Here is a 20,177-nt window from a genome sequence, read left to right on the forward strand (position 1 = left end):
CTGTTGAAAGAAAAGGCATTGACGTGTAAGAATTCAAAAATCAAAGACTTCCCGAAATATTTTAGAATTTAATATATGTGAACACCATAATGTCGTACTGTTGAAGAATAATTCTAATTAAAAATTACCGTATTATACATAGTGTATAAATTCAAGGTAAGTCGCAAAAAAATCATCCTCTTGCAAATTCACAGAGACTGAATAGTGTAATCACCAGAGTAACCTCGGAGACGGGCCCAAACTCTGTCGAAACTAATTTAAAAATTTTTCTCAGGTCCAAATGATTTTGGTGTAAAATACAAAACTTCAAAGTTAGTTCAGTACTATGAGGATACACTAGCATGATTCTTGAAGAAGGAGAATGAGAGAGGGAGGGAAAGAGAGACGTGAGAGTATCATTCATTCCCCTTAAATAAGTTGAAGAAAAGTCTACTCGGCCGCCTAACGCCATTAAGAGCGTCATTTAATGCAAAGTAATTTTTCTTCTTATTATTTTTTTAAGTTACGTTAATAAACACTGACATGGACATTTTAATTTATTTACATCCTAACCTAGCTATGATACTAATCTTCACCTACTGCATTGTGAAATACACTCATATCCATAAATTAAGAATAATTCGGAGTCACACGGAAATCGAACTCTAAAATAAATATATCACCTGTAAAATCACTACACACATCTTCAAGAATCATATGCAAATTTCAGGAAGTAACCAGATGACACCGATGGTACGTCACAATGACGAGAGTATAAGAGAGTAATATATAAGAAATACAGGCAAAGAAGTAAAATTGTTCGCAGGCGCTTTATAAGCATTTCAGTGCAATAAGCGAATAGTTATGACACAATGGACGCATTTGGATGATTGTTTTACGTGGTAGAATAATCGGCCGTCTGGAATGTGGGCGTACCCAACTAGAAGTATCAGACGAATTTGGAATTGCCCAGAGTGTCATCTCCAGGCTTTGGCAACGATTTCAAGATGATGGTAATGTGAGTAGACGTTACAGCACAGGTCGCCCCAGAGTTACAAAGCCGAATGAGGACCGGTGTTTGGCAGTTACTGCCAAAAGAAACAGGCGAAGCACAGCCTCAGACCTGTCTCATCAGCTCTCTTCAGCCACTGGTACGACAATTTCAAGGCAGACCGTGTACAGACGCTTAGGGCAGATTGGTCTATATGCTCGTAGACCTGTCAGATGCGTTCCACTTACTGCAACTCACTGTCGCCTGCGGTTAGCCTGGAGTAGAGAGCATGCATTGTGGACACCGCAACAGTGGGCTTGTGTTATGTTTCCCGACGAGTTCAGGTTTAGCTTGCAGTCTGATTCTCGCCGGACTTTCATATGGAGAGCTCCAGGTACCCGTTACCACCAAGAAAACATCATTGATCGACAACGTTACGGTGGTGCAGGAGTGCTCGTTTGGGGTGATATTATTCAGGGTTCCAGAACTGACCTGCATGTTCAAATTGGAACCATGACAAGCCAAATCCATCCGGACGTCATTCTGGAACAACATGTGCGTTTGTTTCGGGGCGCCATGGGCGCACAATTTGTGTTCATGGATGACAACGCCCGTCCTCACCGTGCAAACATCGTAAGCAAATGCCTTCAATCGGAGGATATCACCCGTATGGACTGGCCAGCATTCTCACCGGACTTGAATCCAGTAGAGCACGCTTGGGACATGCTTGGCCGATGAGTTGCAGCCCGTCAACCTCCTCCTACATGTCTACTGGAAGTTCGGAGAGCATTGCTTTTTGAGTGGTGTAATATCCCCCAAGATCAGATCGATAATTTGATACTCAGCATGCCTAGGCGTTGTACGGACTGTATTGCATCGTCTGGGAGACATACAATCTATTAACAATCATACCAGCCATGTAATATTGGTTTTTTGTAAATAGGTTTTTTTTTGTACTTTGCTCTAGGGAGAAAAAGTCGCTAATTTTTTTAATAATATCAAACATATAGCATCTTTTTTTGCTCTTTACCTTTTGTTTAATAAATAAGCTTTACAAATAAGTCAAATTTGTTTTGCTTCTAACTCTTCCTTTGCCTGATTTTGCATTATCCTTAATTTATGGACATGAGTGTATATACTAATGAGTAAAACTTATCTTTAGAACTTTATATTATATTTTTGTATGGAACTGTAAAAAGCAGAGAATATAAAGAATGATATCTTGCCATTTCGTAAACACAATTCTTTCAATTTCACAGTTCTTTCAATTATGAAGAGACATTTATGTCTCAGCTTCTAACATTTTGACTTAGTTTTCTTTACACTATATTATATATATTATATAAATTATTATAAAAATAATTTTAAAATTAATCAAGTAGCATTTGAAATAAAAATATATTATTGAATAAATGCAGTTAACACGCATGCTACTCTTAACACAACAGCTAGAACTTGACTTAAAATTTTGAAATCCTATTCATAGATCACCCAAATATTAAATATAAAAAATGATCAATGAAATACATGAAAACACTAGTGACTAGTGTTGAAAACTGCATATGCATTCATGGGCTATGATCGCCAGTACCAGCTTTTATCATACTTAAGCATACATAAATTATTACTTTTTATTATATTATAAATTAATTTTGATGCACACGTTATATTAATATATACGAATAATTATATGATAAATTTACGAATTTATTATATATTATTCGTATGAATTATAAACGAATTTTATGATATTTAAAAAAAAATTAAGTAGCAAAATAGTTAGTGAAAATATCTTATCACAAGGTATTGTTATAGTATTTTATTTTTCTTTAGTTCATATATGTTCCTGATTAAAGTTTGTAATATTATCTATGCTCATATTTAGAAATAATAGGGTTAAAATAATGAAAATAAATTAAAAAAAGGGGCGTTGAATTTTACTTACACTCTATTGGCAAAATAATGGGTCAAAACTGAGATTAACTACTCGCATTCATCAGAAATTCGCTTCCTTGCAACGAAGGCATTCATGCGAAGAACCATGTCATTGAAAGTTATAAAGTGGAAGTGTTGGTTACCGAGACGTATATGTTTACATTTGGCTTTATAAGGTAAGATTATCTACGGATTTCTTAATTTTTCTTTTCCAAATCGTGAATATTAGTTTATTATTTAACTAATTAGTGCATAACACTTGACTTTAGTTAACTAATTACTACATAACATTTGACTTTGGACAATTAAGTAAAACGTTTAGAACAACTATGTATTTCACTTTAGTCAAAATGTGAACCAAAACGTGAAACATAATATTTATTGTTATGGGCTACTCGAAGAATGTAAATCAGTGACTATCAAAAGATGCTTCCTGCATTTGTGGGATGCGAATAGTCAGTAAGTAAGGAAAGACTAAAAGTTGAGAATAAAAGCTGAAAAAAGAAAAAGGAAAGCCACTATGAAGAAACCAGGAAGAGGGTAAACGAAACAGAATGTGGTTGGATGTTTCTTCCCTTCTTTTCTTATAGTTCGTAATTGACAGAATATGAAGTAGCCAGCACTGATAAAACAGCACTACAGTTAGCGCTAAAATTAGTAGTCTCCCACTGATTATTTTGCGTAAGCTTTAACCCTCATAGATAAATTACGTTTGCCAGTCTATGAATGCAAATAAACCCATGCAAATTTATATGCTGTCTGGGGGGTTTAAGAGACGACTGCGAGATGCCATAATTTGCAACTGTCGATTTTTTCAAATATTTGAGAACCCCTGAAAGTTTCGTGACGATTGTCGTCGGAAGTCTGATAGTTTCCTTTGTGATAAAAAAAAGAGAGCAAATTATAAAAATAGAGAGGAAATGGGCATTGACTTCCTTTTTTGATTATTTAAAGAAATTAAGTTAAGGATTTTTATTTTAAAACAAATTTCCTTTTACTTCGCAAATGGGTTATTTAATTTTTAAATTTTTTGCATGCACTGTTGAAATTGGCTTACATTATCTTATCTGAAAACTGTTCCTAAGGCATTTATTTATCATATTCGTCTTTTATTCTCATTCAGTTACATAATTTTTTTCATAATTAATATGCTAATTTTATCCTTTTCGCATTTATATTTGTGAAGTAATTAAATTATAAGTCATACTTGAAATTCACATTAAACTAATATATTGCGTATTAGGTTGAGAAAAAGGTTTTCCGAAATAAATTAATAAAATTTACGAATTTGTTATTTCCTAGGAAAAAGAGAAAGTAATTTGGCCTATGAGACGAAGACTGATCATACAAAAGTTCAACTTTTTACAGTTTCAGATATAAGTTTTCTCACGTTCAAAGTAGCATAATTTTGTCATCAGCAACGATATTATAATGAATTTGCCTTCTGCTAAACACGATACATTTTTAGCTTTTATTTAAATGAAAAATTTCTTTTCAGTTGCTCAGCTCTAAGTTTAATTAGTTTCATGTCATGTAACGCATTTTTTTAATCGCATCACATTATTTTTCTCTAGGTAAAATGGATCTCACAGCAGAGAGATCATATCCGACCCCTTTTGCCAACTCTACACTTCTTTCCATGTTGCTGTTAAGTCTTATGAAACAAAAGCATACACCTGACACAGCTACAACAATAAGTACTGAGTATGATTACGTCATAGGTATGTATAATAGACTCAGATTTTAAATAAATTACTTATTCTTTATGTTTCGATTCCTACATGAAAATTATTGAATGCAACGTGAGAAAGCTTTTGTCATCTCACAACTATTATTTTGTTTTAAATTTTAAAAACATGCTTCAAGAGAAATATTCGCACCTAAACGGGAATTGTCAAAGGTATTCTTTATTGCTTTGAAAAAAATCTCAAAGCTACAACCATTATAGTATACTTCTGGAGTCTGTACCTAAAGAAGAATAAAATTTCCAAATTCGTATTAACTGAAATTTAAATGTCAATTTGTTTATGTGGTTACAGTGGGGGCTGGATCTGCAGGATCAGTGCTAGCTAGCCGGCTGTCAGAAGTACCGTGCGTGACTGTACTCTTACTGGAGGCTGGAAAACCACCGCCCTATCTGACTGAAGTGCCCTCACTAAGTAGGTCTTTTTGGTTTACAGACATAGATTGGGCATACCGAACTGTTCCTCAAAAGTACACAGGAAATGGACTCATCAATCGGGTAAGCATATCTTTAAATTACTAATCTACCTTGATATATTTATGCCTTTTATATATGTGAGGATTGAATCTAGGAAAGCAATAGTTCACTGCACTGTTGTAAATCACTACACACTTTAAATTAAAAGTTTCAATTTTTTATTACATTTCCCTTAAAATCTTTTCATATTAAAATCATTTTCATCTTAAATTCTTTTCATCTTAAAATCATTCTCATTTTAATTTCATTTTTTATCTTAAAATCACGAACCTTTTCCCTTAAAAAACAGTACGAGCCAATTTTCTGTAGACAGATTACATTCACCATGAAACTCCCAGCGAAAAAACATACTTTTGTAATCAGCTCATTTCATCCGTGACAAAATATTCCTAAAAACAAGAAATATAAGAAGATGACTGAAGACTATAATCACTTAGGTTAGTTATTTCAATAAATAAAGAACGAAATAGAACAACACGCTTTAACAGATCTTTATAGGTGATATTAGCTTTGAAAACATTGTTCTAATATATAAGAGTAGCACATTTAATTTAACGGCTGCTAATAAGCAATCGTTGCCCACCAACGGCCGAGCAGTAAAATCGCTGAACACTGGTAGTTCCAACTTGCTTTCCATTCCCCGCAAACGGGTTGATTGCATGGGCGTTTTCTTTGTTTTCCCCTATGTGTAACGTGTGCATGAGTCAGTTTCCTTTAGAAAGTCCTCCACGAATGTATCCCTTCCCTTAGGCAGTGCCATAATAAACTAAACCAGACCAGTAAACAACGTTGGCGCATGTATCTTTTCTGTGTAGAATAGTTTGGCGCATATTGTTCTATAATATTAAAGATCTTAAACGCCCTTGCTATTCTTCCATAATTTAGAAAAGCTTGATACTTTTCCGTTTCGCCGGCGCAAATCTCGCCAAGCAGACTTTACTGGCGACAACATACAGTATACACATAACAAATGTTAGTTTAAAGATTTTTTTTATTTTGAAGGCATAAACATTATAATATCGTTTAAAATTTTGTAAAAAGCCAATAAATAAAGACAATAAATTTGTAAAAAAACATTAATTTAAAAATTTACTATGCTTTCATGTTTCAACATCCTGATTCGCCTGTTCATATCACGTGACCCCAAGTCATCATGAGCGGTGTGATTGCATTCTAATTGACTTAATTACCGCGAATGGCCTTAGGGTATAAAACTGAACTATCTGGTATAAATTCTATGCAATTGTATGCCAGTATTGAAAGAAACAATCAATCTGAACAAGGTTACCAGCGAAGATATTCCGTTTGCGTCAGTTATACAATTATTGACGACTTTATCGCCTGCGCCGGCAAAACGGAAAAGTACCAAAAGCTTTTTCAGTCCTCCAGCAGCTGAGTTCAAATCCCGTTGAGCGGTCTAGCTACATAGGAGCTTCTGAGGTTTACCCTACATGCAACGTGAATAGGAGTAATTAAAAAAGTCCTCCACAAGATGTCTTTCCTCTTAGACAGCTTCCTCTCACTTGCTTTCCCATAATAAGTTTATCCAGAAACTCTTTTCCCATTAGATTTTACTAAATGCTAAACTCACTGTTAATGTAAGACAATGGTAAATAGGGTAAATTACTGCAACGGGAATATAAAAAAGCTTCACAATAAGATAACTCTAAATTTTTGAAGTTATTTTACAAAACAGAAAAGGGGCTTAAAAACGGCGTCACATATATAGAAGGCATTTTACAAGAAAGTGTGTCAATACCATACTTCCAGCTATAACTAAATAAATGCATTTTCTTTTAATGTTAAGCTGAGGAATAGCAAGTAAAAAGTTAACTTAGTAATAGCTTATAAATGCTAGGTTGTGCTTACAAAGTTTTCAGAAGGACATGCGAATATATATAACGTCTTAATTCAGTCAATTTACAAAGTTATGTATGCTTCAATCCTCTTTGACTTAAATTATAAATTGAAGGTGTTTTTCTGACAAGAATTTCTAAAAAGTGTCTCAAATATTTTCGCCTCTCTTTTCTTTCTTTATTTTTTTTTTTTTTAAATATATTATTCTCCCAAATCTAATTTTTCAGCACAGAATGAGTTTCCTCAGACGCATTGAAAATAGTAATCGGACTGTTCGATAATCCTAAATTGAGTGTTTTCATTTTTGAAAAAAACATTGGATAGTTACGAAGTAATTAACTACTCATCATTGTGAATTTCAAGCTTAACTAAACTATCTAATCATAAACACTAGATATATTACTATATCTAGTGTTTATTACTATATCTAGTGTTTATATTACTATATATAGTGTTTATATTACTATATCTAGTGTTTATAATTAATATTGTATAACTAAAATTATCTAGTCATATATATTGAATCATAACTACATAAATATTGGATATATTGGATCACTGTGAAATTTCAAGTTTAACTAAAATTATCCAATCATAAATATTGCACCTTTATAACTATCCAGTCATAAATATTGGATAGTTACGAAATGTAGATCTTGAAGGTATTCATCACTGTAAAATTTCAAGCTTAACTGCGATGAGTAAAAGCTCGCTTAGTATAGACGCCAAATCAGAACTACTATCAGCAAGTAATTTCTGGTGCGCAAAGAATGTATATTTAAGGCCTTGCCAATTTTTATGCAACAGTCTACACTTAGAAGCTTTAAAATGAATTTAAAAGAAAACTCCATACTGGTTTGTATACCATAATTTAAAGAAAGTGTTACGTAAACCATATAATATTTTTATTTTTTTGTATCAATAATTGAATTTTGATGTTAGCATTCTTGGATTGGCAACACAGAAAATGTTTTGGTTTTAAAAGCTGAAGTTCAGAATTTTGTTTTGAATGTATACGCTGTTATGTAAGCCGATGATAAATAAAATGTCCTTTAGAGTACAGATGTTATGTTGAACAAGTTATTAAGTTGTGGCTTGCAATTAAATTTCAGTCAGAATTCAACATTGGAATCAGGAATTGTTGGACAGTCAATTTCTTGAAACTTACTGCACCAGAAAGAGAACAAATATAGCCAACTTGATGATTCATTCAGTGCTGGAAATACAGTCAGCTGCCAATAAATACATACGATGCGATATAACAAAGCAGGGATTGGTTTGGTTTATTAATTACTGCAAAGCACTTTTCTGCAAGTTCGCCTTTTAGATGCGCTTGGCATTGCGTAGTGTTTAAAGTTCTTAGTAGTTTGAAGTGTAACTATTGATTGTCATACTGAGAAGTATTGTGTATACTACTCTGTGACTACTTAGTATACTACTTAGACTACTTAGTATATTATATTGTGATTCTTGAGAAGAGCTGTAGGAGTGCATTTGTGGAAAGTTCCAGAACTGCAAAGTGTTTCTTCTGAGAAAATAAATTTTATCAACCTGTCATCGCTCTGTGTGCATCCAATCCATCCACACGCAATAATTTTTGGTGTTGGAATGGTCACAAACATGTGGCCAACGAATACGATTCAGTTATTTATTTGTTGTAAATACGGTGTTACACCAATTTCATAATTTCAGTTGCTTGAAGTTCAAGTTTACACAGTGGCGTAGCTAGGATTCCAGCGTCCGGGGACAACTGAAGATTTTGCGCCTCTTTCTGTATGCCAAGAATAGAAAACATGTCATTTAAAAATTTCGTAGCATCAATTTGGCGCTGCCTAGACGCTGCGCCCGGGGACAGATGTCTCCCCTTGTCCCCCCCTCCCTAGCTACGCCACTGAGTTTACAATATTTTCATTAGCATTAAAAGCGAATTGAAGCTTGAACGGCGGACAAGTGTTACCGATGGTGGCGCCATCTATTGATGAGAGTTGCAAGCGCAGTAATGACTGTTTGCGAATTATTTCGGCATCACTAAATCATGATTCATTATGTACTTCAGATATGCCAGATATGCAGTGCATTTTCTAAGATTAAAGCGAGTTCGCTGCCCAATCCAGTATGAGCTTTAGTACACAACAGAGATTTTCTCAGCCTTTGACAGTTCATTAATCTTCTAAAGTTATTTTTAAGAAGTATGCTAATTTTGGGTGGCTATTCAAAGCGAATACAAGAGATCTGCTTTAAGTCTTTTTACAGCATCCCGTTTTACTTAGCTGCCATCAGAGATGTATGCATATTAAAATTATGCAAAATTTTTATGTGCATTAAAAGCAAGGCTTACTAGCAAAATATTTCTTAATGAGATATTGATGATAAAAGACTATTTTCTTCATTTAAGTGTGTTTCAGATATGCATTATGTTAGAAAATTCATATATTAAATGCTTATGAACTATGTTCTGTATTTTTAACATTATTTGAACATATTTAATATTCACGTATTTAATTATGCGCGCATTTATCATTTTCCCGTTTCAATATTATTTGTTTTGATTTATTTGATTATGACAAAGCATTCGAGGGCTATCTGTCTAAGCGAAGGGATGCCTTCGTGGAGGACTTTCTAAGGGAACTGACATGTTACATATGCGGAAAACCACGAAAACGCTCATGCAGCCAGCCCGTTCGCCGAGATTCGAGCCTCGGACCGAACTACCAGTGTTCAACGACTCTATCACTCGACTGCTGGTGGACTGAATATTATTTACTCTAGCACATGAATTATTTATAAGAATATAAATTAAATATTCCTGTGTAAAGCAAACTCCTCTAAATTATTTTTAATAAGGTTATGTTCCAAAATATGCTTTCCATTCTTAACTTTGGATGCCAATATCTTTTCTCCAGTATTTAACACGAGGCGTTTTAACCAGTATCCATACCTTTATTACAACTAGTAGAATTAGATTTTTGTATGATGTTAATTTCAGTGAAATTGGTTCAACGTGTTGCGAGAAACAACAACACCGTCTTTTTTCATTAACGTTAAAATTTTCGAGATTTTCTTGACTAATTTTTAACGCCTAAAGAGATTCTTAATGATATCTCGAAATGCAGTCAAACTGATCTGTCCTAATGTTTACACTCTCTCTGCTTAGTTTTTTTAAGACCTTGATAATAGCATGTTATATGTAATACGGTATGTATTAGTCTCATGCGCTTTAAGCAAAATCGGTATAATACTATATTTTACAGCGCGACATATGCGTGCAGTAAATCAAATCTCAATGGCATGTAAATCAAATCAGTACAGGCATGTAAATCAAATCTCAATGGCTAGAAAAGGATGGAATTTAAAAGTTCTGATATAAAATTAAATGGATCGATAGTTCCTTTTTAAATTAGAGAATAAAAGTTAAAAGAAAGTCTTCGCGAAGTAAAATTAAGAAGTTCAATCAGTACTTCCAGATTTGCTCAAAATTTCCTGTTCAAAAGGAACAGGAAGCTGTATTTACTGTTTTAAAAAACACTGTAAGGAGTTTCCTCTTTTTTCACCACGTGATTTCGTAGTGTAATTAAAAGCATGTTCAGCTAGCAGTCGGAAGGTCCGGACTTCTGCTCCTAGCTAGGTCATCGCTGATAGTCTCATATTTCTAGCTAAAAGATTTTCAAATGAGTTGATTATGAAAGTCTAAAAACTGTAAAAATGTCTTGTAGCATTTAAATTGCACGAATCAAAATGTGAATATACGTTCAATTTTTTTCTCTTAAGTAATTCATCAATAAGAAGCTTTTTGAGTTCCAGTATGTGCATTAAAATAAATACCATTCTTAATAGCAAGTGGTCTGGCCCAGTGGGAAGGCTATAGGTGGCTCGAGTATACTGAATGGCAATATTTATGTTCGAGGTAATAGAAGAAATTACGACAACTGGGCTGCTCAAGGTGCCAAAGGTTGGAGTTACAAGGATGTTCTGCCATACTTCTTGAAAATGGAGGACAACAAAGATCCTGAATATATCGCCAATGGTAAATTTTTCTCTTTGATTCTTTTTTTTCGTTGGGAGGGGAGGAGGGAGGTGACAAAGGAACATTTAGTAACACTGAATAATTAATTAGCATTGAATGTATTAACTTACGAGTAAAGTTATAAGGTATTTTCTCCCTCCTTCCAGCATGCGTTCGTAGTGTAACGATTAGCACACTCGGCGCGTATTCGAGAGGTCCAGGTTCGAGTCCCGGTGAAGCCATTGCTCATTTTTCCTGTATACCTGTTTCAGAATAACCTAATGACTCTACAAAGTTGTAAGAATTCTCACTAGTGTAAATCTCAGTTACTGTAGAAAGTGACGAATCTTATGAACTAGTTAGCGAATAATCGCTTAAGTTCGTGTGACAAGAAACAACAAGATGGAAGGGTAACTGACCCTTTATTATTCCAATAAGATTTAACAAAACTCCGTCTTGGAGTGTACAATCAAAGCCGACACTCGGCTTGAACTTAAGAGACTAAAAATTAAACTAAAACTAAGATTAACTAAAGAAATATAGCCGAAGCTATCAAGATTCTGGAATAGTTGGCCCCTTAACTCTATTTGACTACGAAGCTTATCAAGGGCCTGAGTACGGCCGAACGTAATAACAGCTTTGAGAGAGAGAGTGGCCAAAAGGCAGACACGCGTAAATCAGAAACTCTGATTGTCTCTCGCTAAGACCAAAGAACTTCGCTGTTAAATACCGCTCTTCCTCATTATGTATTCAGACGTGATTCTAAAACTACGTTCTGGCCGGAAGTAGTAAGTTGAAGTTAAGAATTTGACAGGAAAGGAACTTTAACTTAAAATTTAACTGTTAATAAAATTAACATAATCCTTACAAAGTTATGAAATATTCTGATAACAATCACCACGAGATTTTCAGGGATGATCAAGCATGTGAAAAAACAGCAAGTTCATGAAGTGTTCGCAGTTCACAAACCGCCGCAGTCCCTGAGACAGGGTCTATAATATGGCTCCTGTGCTCGCTACATTCGTAGCTATAGATTAACAAAGGTGATAGCTTATCTGTGAAATATTCTGTTGTCAACAAGTTCGATGTGGCAATTTGATGTAGCTGTCCCTGGTGAACGAAAACTCCTTCGTATTCCGTTGTACCACCTGCAGCCGTGAAAATTTGATACACTTTGTTCGGTGCTATCATATTTTCTGGCAAATGCTGCTAAGAATTTGTTGCTTGGAAAGGGAAAACATTATCCTCACAAAGCGCTTATTATAATATACATTGTAATTGATTTAGAAATATTTCTTACTTGATCCACATGGTATTTTCGTACGAAGTAGCATTTTCAAAAGTAGAAAGAAAAGCAGTCGGTTTTTCTCTTTAGTGTTGACCATTATAAGAGTGATGTATTGAAGCTGGTTTAACTAGACTGTATTCATGAGAAATGCAAAATGGAAAAATGAAGAAAATGTAAAAAGGTATACATGCAATATTAGATATCGAATATACGTCTCATTTTGCCAGGGAAGACTGCTAATAAAATTAACTGCGAATTTAATGCTGCAGAAGTAATAGAATATTCTCTTAATATAGCGATTCATTTAAGTAAGAAGGTACTGGATTTTATCTTATTTGAGATTTTGGTGTAATCCGACAGGAATGATGATTTCATTTAAAATCTGTAAAGTACCGGGGCTGGGCTCCGATTGAATTCAAACCTTGATTTAGAGGAGCTTATCGTTGACTTATATCTATTCTCAAACATTTTAAGCAAACGGCTGCCGAGAAGGTCTTATATATTATATTTTGGAAGATCTTGTCTACATAGCAGCGAGATTTCTTCCAAAGTCTAAAATATGCAAGTCTATCTCCTTCTGCATCAATCTCTTCTTGTTTTAAATGGAACTTTATAGGTTCTGCATTCTTTTTAGATGAATGTATGTTGTGAATTTAAGAAATAGATACCTCTATAAACTAAAATTGAATTGAAATCTCCTCTGAAAAGGATACATACTCTAGTTGTGAAGTTGACGGCTCGTTGTTAAAAACAGTTTCTTGGGGTAAGGAGATATGAGCAACAGGCCATCGGGCGTACTACCTGAATTAGTAAATAGTGTCTAGTTGTGAAGTTGACGGCTCGTTGTTAAAAACAGTTTCTTGGGGTAAGGAGATATGAGCAACAGGCCATCGGGCGTACTACCTGAATTAGTAAATAGTGTCCCTTTTCCTGTAGCTGCTACAATCTCGAGAGAAAAGTTATCGGATTATCATTGCTCAATGTCATTGTCTTCTAGTAATAATTAGAGAAAATTAGTGACTATTTCTTGAAGTTTTGAGTTACTGATGTATTATTTTTTTCAGTCTTCTGTAAGTAACAAGGGCATTTAAATTAAATTAATGATGGAAATTTCTTGAAATCCTCTTCATCATGTTAAAAAACATTTCAGGTCTCATTTTAAGTTTTCATATTCGTTTTTTACTGAATTATTTACATTTTTTCCATGTATTCTTAATTATATATAACTTTGTAAACTGTCTCTAATTGTGAGCAAATATAGGACTAATAACGATGTATACTGAAGCGCCTGTGAGAAGTCTTTACCTAAAGGCGTATTCTACGAGATGTTTTCTATTACTGAAAAATTAAAGGAATAAATTAGCGATGTGTATAGCATCTTAATGAATAAACTTGCTATAAATTAAAAAGTTTTCTAACAAACATTATGAGAAAAATTGTCTCTGCAACACTAGATAAACAGAAATAACATAAATTTACACGGGGAACAAATACACATAATAAATTCCAAACGAGCCGAAGAAACATAAATTTAAAAAAAAAAAAAAAACTTTTACTTAACATACAATACAAGTTCAATAAAAGTTATTGTGTATGCTAAAATGATTTATAAAGTTTCCCCTCAATCTTAGGTTATCATGGCGTTGGAGGACCGGTAACTGTGCATCGCCCCCAGTATCAGTCTGAAATCAGAGCTCCTATTTTCCAAGCAGCTAAACAAATGGGGTACAGGATAGTCGATCCCAACGGCGGGCGCCAGACAGGTGAGTTAAATGCAGTTTTTTCCCATATTTAATTAAAATTTAATTTCGAATACAGTTATTCTTATAATGGTTGATCATTTCGTAGCCTGCAGTTAATATAAAAATGTTACTGCTTTCAGCTATCTCCTCCCTTTCTTAATTACTCATCCTTATTCTTTTAATGCCTTGATATAAACATTATTAACTTTAATTTCCTTGTTTACTTAAAAATGCTTTATTCACCTTTCTGACTATTGTTAGCTCATAATTTATCATCATAATTTAGATTTCTACTAACTCCAAGCTAAGCACTGGCAGACTTATTTATTTAAAATTTCAATTGCGGGTGTACTTTTGATTGAAAACTGAAGTTATAAAAACTACTCGGTAATGTAGATTTCTGAGCACCACTTCCATATGATTATACAGAGAGTCTTCAACATCACATTACAAATAATTTTCTATGAATTAATAAATTCGCCTCCTGTTGAATAAAATAAAAGTTTTGACTGAAACGTAAAGCCATTTAGAACTTGGAAACAGTAAAGTAGTTAGTTATAAAGGGATTTGGTTCCGTTATTAAGTAAAATTTGCTTTTTGTGGTTAATTCATGTTTTATTTTACATTTTAAAACTGAAAGGTTAAATTTAATTTACACTTAATTTATATACGTTTTTAACCTGCAGGCGAACAATACTTAACTTAGATTCAATACGCTAATTTAATACAAAAATAGCACGAAAGTTTATGTGTTACTAATTTATATTTAACACTGAAATATTGTATAACGTAAATCAAAACTCCTTATGCATGGAATACAACAAAAAATAATTAAGTACAAAATCAAATAGTAAACTAAATGCCCAATAACCCAGCACCTAATCAAGCAAGGTTTCTTAATTATCTCTTCAAAAGTCATTGCTCATTCAAACAAACACAGCTACCCAGACGGGTGAATTATGAGGGCTACAGCGCCACTGGCTGAGTCACCAGCTCTGTCTCTCTCTCTTAACTTACCTCTTTACTCGCGACTAAAAATCCATATAATGTGCATTTCTGGTGAAATTGAACGGAAGAAATATTGGGTAGGTCAAATATTTTCCCCGTGTTTTACATGCAAATTGTGATCATATGAATTAGTTAAAGATGACAGTGAACGAATGGAATCTTTTATTAATAAGAAGTGGACAACAGAGCATAGGAAGGCATTGAATTTATCAGCGTAACTCATAAATTTAATGATTTAAAATGGCAAACTATAACTAGCTCATCATGCAGTGTTACCGTAAGCCTGAGTAAAGATAACGCTTCAGCCCTTCAGCTGTAGCCTGCCATAGCATGTATGAACTGTAGGAAGAAGATGCAGTTGTTGGTTTCAAAAATTCTGGAATGGAGACAGGTAGTGACATCACTCAAGTTCTGAATGCCCATTAGAGGTTTCTTATGAAGTTCAGTACGAAATTATACATAATGAACTGCAGTTAACTGTCCCCTTAGTGCAGAGAACCGCAGCTGAATGATGCATGCAGGTATCTGGGGATTTACTACGAAATTTGATCATAGGGTTTGTCCACGAGCTACCCGCGAAAAAAAAAAAAACGGGAGAAGAGAGTTGATCCCAATGTTTCTTTGCTTTCTCGTTACAGAAGTGAGCCATTTCTGGAATGAATTGTAACGGAAATTAGTGGTTACTATAGATCGTAATATTAAGTTTTAAAGGCTTGGTTTATTTAATTACAGCAAAGCTCTCGAAGTCTGTCTGCCTAACGGATGGGATGCCTTCGTAGAGGACTTTCTAAGGGAAACCGGCTCTTATACACTATCACTAAAGGACTGAAGAATTGAGCCTTCAAACTAAAAAAAAAAAAGAGAGAGAAAGGATTGTATCCTAAACAGATTATTTTAAATGTGTGTCGGGATGTCAGGAGAATAATATATTGAAATGCAATAAAACGATAAACGCTAATCGCTGCAGTATAGTCCACTCTTGGTAGCCTGAGAGGGGGAACTGACATTAAGTGATTTTCATTCATCCATCATAAAGGTGCTATCTTTCATCACGATAGCACCAAACCTGATGTTGCTTAAACATCGACAAAAATTACTCAACTTAAGTGAGAAGTTTTAATGCACTGAAGACATTCCTTTAACCATGCTCTTGCAGACTACCAGCTTATTCAATTATTATAGGGAGCATTTATCTTCCAAATCTTCAGCGATGTGTAGGGTATGGAAACAACACCATGAGGACACCTTGAGTCTTCTTGAGGACTTCTTGAGGACACCTTGAGTAGCTTTATCGGTGTGGAAGAAACTTACGACCAGGTAGAAGGCAAGAGGTTACATGTAATTCTGAAAGTTTTTACTTCTTTCTATTTCGTATTCTCTGTCTTTGAAAAAGGGGGGGAAGGACTAAAAATCGGATAAAACTTTACACATACCTAATAGAAGTAGGAGTTTGTTTATTTAACCTAATATAACGGGTTAATTAAAATAAACCTTGTAAAGCTGCATCCAAGACTTTTAGTCGAGAAATAGGAAAAGAAAACCTATTTTATATCACTTGAATACCTGATGTTATTGTTTCCTCTGGAAAAATTTCGTGTCCAGGCAAAACAGAAACTGTTACCACATCATTTCCAGGAAATATTTACTTCAAGCTGCTTCCGCAAGCGATCTAGTGAAAAACAAAGTCAGTTGGCCTTGAATAATGAAGTCTTTTCTTTGTTAGCTAAGTTAAAATGTTTCTATATGGTGTTACTCTATGATGGAATAATATCGGCGTTTTCCTTTCCTATCATTTGGCATTGTTATTTAGAATACATTATTTTATTTTAAATACACTATTTTATGATTTGCACCTTGAATTTTTGGTGATTATTTGTTATAATAATTGGTCTATTGTAGCTACTGAAATTTGAACTGTTGCCTTATTAAACTGGAATGGGAATACGAAGATCAGATTGCATTATCTAAGATGAGTTTTATATTTTGCTATAAGCAATTGTTAAGAATGATCTTTCTTATCTCAGAAAATTAAGGATGATGAACCGCTCGAACAACACGCATTGTAAACTTTATTTACAGAATTAGAATTAGAATTAAGTTTTAAAAAATTGCGCTCCTAGAACTTCGGCACATATAGTAATAGATTTAATCATCTGAAACTTAAGAGAAACAGACTATTGTCCCTGAAAACATATTTCTTAAAAGCCCTGATAAAGCGTATTATATTTAAACACATGTCTTAAAAACTGCTCAGCAGAAAATTATTAAAATGCTCTCAAATATATAGAAAATATTTCAGGAATAATTTGAACTTAATAAGATATTCCATGTGTTGAAAAGAAATAAGATTACAAAAGTGTCGCTAGCTTCATAAGTATAATGCAAGTATTTCATTTCTAACTTTTCCACTTAATTTTTCTAAAATATTACTGTGTCTTGAACTAATTTTTTATTTTTTAAGGATTCTATGATCTCCAGGGTACTCTGCGTGATGGACAACGATGCAGCTCAGTCAGCTAAAGCTTATTTAGTGCCTGCTGAGAATACAACGAACCTTGACATACTTCCGAACGCCATGGTTAGGAAGGTAACGTAAGTCTGTTTGTTTAATAGCATTAGATAATGGTAAGGAAACTTTTATCATGTCGGCTTTTAACTTACTTGATAATACGAACTTCGGTGAGGGTGAAGTTTCGGTACTCTGGCCGATATTATAATGTCTGATTCAGTAGCTGAGTAGTTTTTCTCACTTTTCAGAGCTTAATTTCAGCTAGAATAGATCACAACCAACCTTCGACGATTTTATGAGTGAAATCGCGATTCCCACAAAGAACTGGAGCTCTTACTCTACCAGTACTACCTTTTCTTTTAATTGAAAATGAATTTGCAATAAAACATTACATTTTTGCTTCCTGTATATCTCTTTTCGATCTGTTGAAAGAAAAGGCATTGACGTGTAAGAATTCAAAAATCAAAGACTTCCCGAAATATTTTAGAATTTAATATATGTGAACACCATAATGTCGTACTGTTGAAGAATAATTCTAATTAAAAATTACCGTATTATACATAGTGTATAAATTCAAGGTAAGTCGCAAAAAAATCATCCTCTTGCAAATTCACAGAGACTGAATAGTGTAATCACCAGAGTAACCTCGGAGACGGGCCCAAACTCTGTCGAAACTAATTTAAAAATTTTTCTCAGGTCCAAATGATTTTGGTGTAAAATACAAAACTTCAAAGTTAGTTCAGTACTATGAGGATACACTAGCATGATTCTTGAAGAAGGAGAATGAGAGAGGGAGGGAAAGAGAGACGTGAGAGTATCATTCATTCCCCTTAAATAAGTTGAAGAAAAGTCTACTCGGCCGCCTAACGCCATTAAGAGCGTCATTTAATGCAAAGTAATTTTTCTTCTTATTATTTTTTTAAGTTACGTTAATAAACACTGACATGGACATTTTAATTTATTTACATCCTAACCTAGCTATGATACTAATCTTCACCTACTGCATTGTGAAATACACTCATATCCATAAATTAAGAATAATTCGGAGTCACACGGAAATCGAACTCTAAAATAAATATATCACCTGTAAAATCACTACACACATCTTCAAGAATCATATGCAAATTTCAGGAAGTAACCAGATGACACCGATGGTACGTCACAATGACGAGAGTATAAGAGAGTAATATATAAGAAATACAGGCAAAGAAGTAAAATTGTTCGCAGGCGCTTTATAAGCATTTCAGTGCAATAAGCGAATAGTTATGACACAATGGACGCATTTGGATGATTGTTTTACGTGGTAGAATAATCGGCCGTCTGGAATGTGGGCGTACCCAACTAGAAGTATCAGACGAATTTGGAATTGCCCAGAGTGTCATCTCCAGGCTTTGGCAACGATTTCAAGATGATGGTAATGTGAGTAGACGTTACAGCACAGGTCGCCCCAGAGTTACAAAGCCGAATGAGGACCGGTGTTTGGCAGTTACTGCCAAAAGAAACAGGCGAAGCACAGCCTCAGACCTGTCTCATCAGCTCTCTTCAGCCACTGGTACGACAATTTCAAGGCAGACCGTGTACAGACGCTTAGGGCAGATTGGTCTATATGCTCGTAGACCTGTCAGATGCGTTCCACTTACTGCAACTCACTGTCGCCTGCGGTTAGCCTGGAGTAGAGAGCATGCATTGTGGACACCGCAACAGTGGGCTTGTGTTATGTTTCCCGACGAGTTCAGGTTTAGCTTGCAGTCTGATTCTCGCCGGACTTTCATATGGAGAGCTCCAGGTACCCGTTACCACCAAGAAAACATCATTGATCGACAACGTTACGGTGGTGCAGGAGTGCTCGTTTGGGGTGATATTATTCAGGGTTCCAGAACTGACCTGCATGTTCAAATTGGAACCATGACAAGCCAAATCCATCCGGACGTCATTCTGGAACAACATGTGCGTTTGTTTCGGGGCGCCATGGGCGCACAATTTGTGTTCATGGATGACAACGCCCGTCCTCACCGTGCAAACATCGTAAGCAAATGCCTTCAATCGGAGGATATCACCCGTATGGACTGGCCAGCATTCTCACCGGACTTGAATCCAGTAGAGCACGCTTGGGACATGCTTGGCCGATGAGTTGCAGCCCGTCAACCTCCTCCTACATGTCTACTGGAAGTTCGGAGAGCATTGCTTTTTGAGTGGTGTAATATCCCCCAAGATCAGATCGATAATTTGATACTCAGCATGCCTAGGCGTTGTACGGACTGTATTGCATCGTCTGGGAGACATACAATCTATTAACAATCATACCAGCCATGTAATATTGGTTTTTTGTAAATAGGTTTTTTTTTGTACTTTGCTCTAGGGAGAAAAAGTCGCTAATTTTTTTAATAATATCAAACATATAGCATCTTTTTTTGCTCTTTACCTTTTGTTTAATAAATAAGCTTTACAAATAAGTCAAATTTGTTTTGCTTCTAACTCTTCCTTTGCCTGATTTTGCATTATCCTTAATTTATGGACATGAGTGTATATACTAATGAGTAAAACTTATCTTTAGAACTTTATATTATATTTTTGTATGGAACTGTAAAAAGCAGAGAATATAAAGAATGATATCTTGCCATTTCGTAAACACAATTCTTTCAAT

General features: G+C 34.6%; 1 protein-coding gene across 1 annotated transcript in view; it reads left to right on the forward strand.

The window, feature by feature from the left end:
- Positions 1-20,177, forward strand: part of LOC118196072 (uncharacterized) — a 115,631-nt gene that overhangs the window by 36,535 nt on the left and 58,919 nt on the right. Inside the window, 4 exon segments of the mRNA XM_085808804.1 lie at positions 4,480-4,626; positions 4,945-5,147; positions 10,818-11,007; positions 13,906-14,037. Coding sequence (XP_085664930.1) covers positions 4,480-4,626; positions 4,945-5,147; positions 10,818-11,007; positions 13,906-14,037 — 672 coding nt within the window.

Source organism: Stegodyphus dumicola, chromosome X2, assembly GCF_044657685.1.
Source record: "Stegodyphus dumicola isolate Sdum_Otavi_A_Nest chromosome X2, ASM4465768v1".
In the NCBI taxonomy this organism is placed as follows: domain Eukaryota; kingdom Metazoa; phylum Arthropoda; class Arachnida; order Araneae; family Eresidae; genus Stegodyphus; species Stegodyphus dumicola.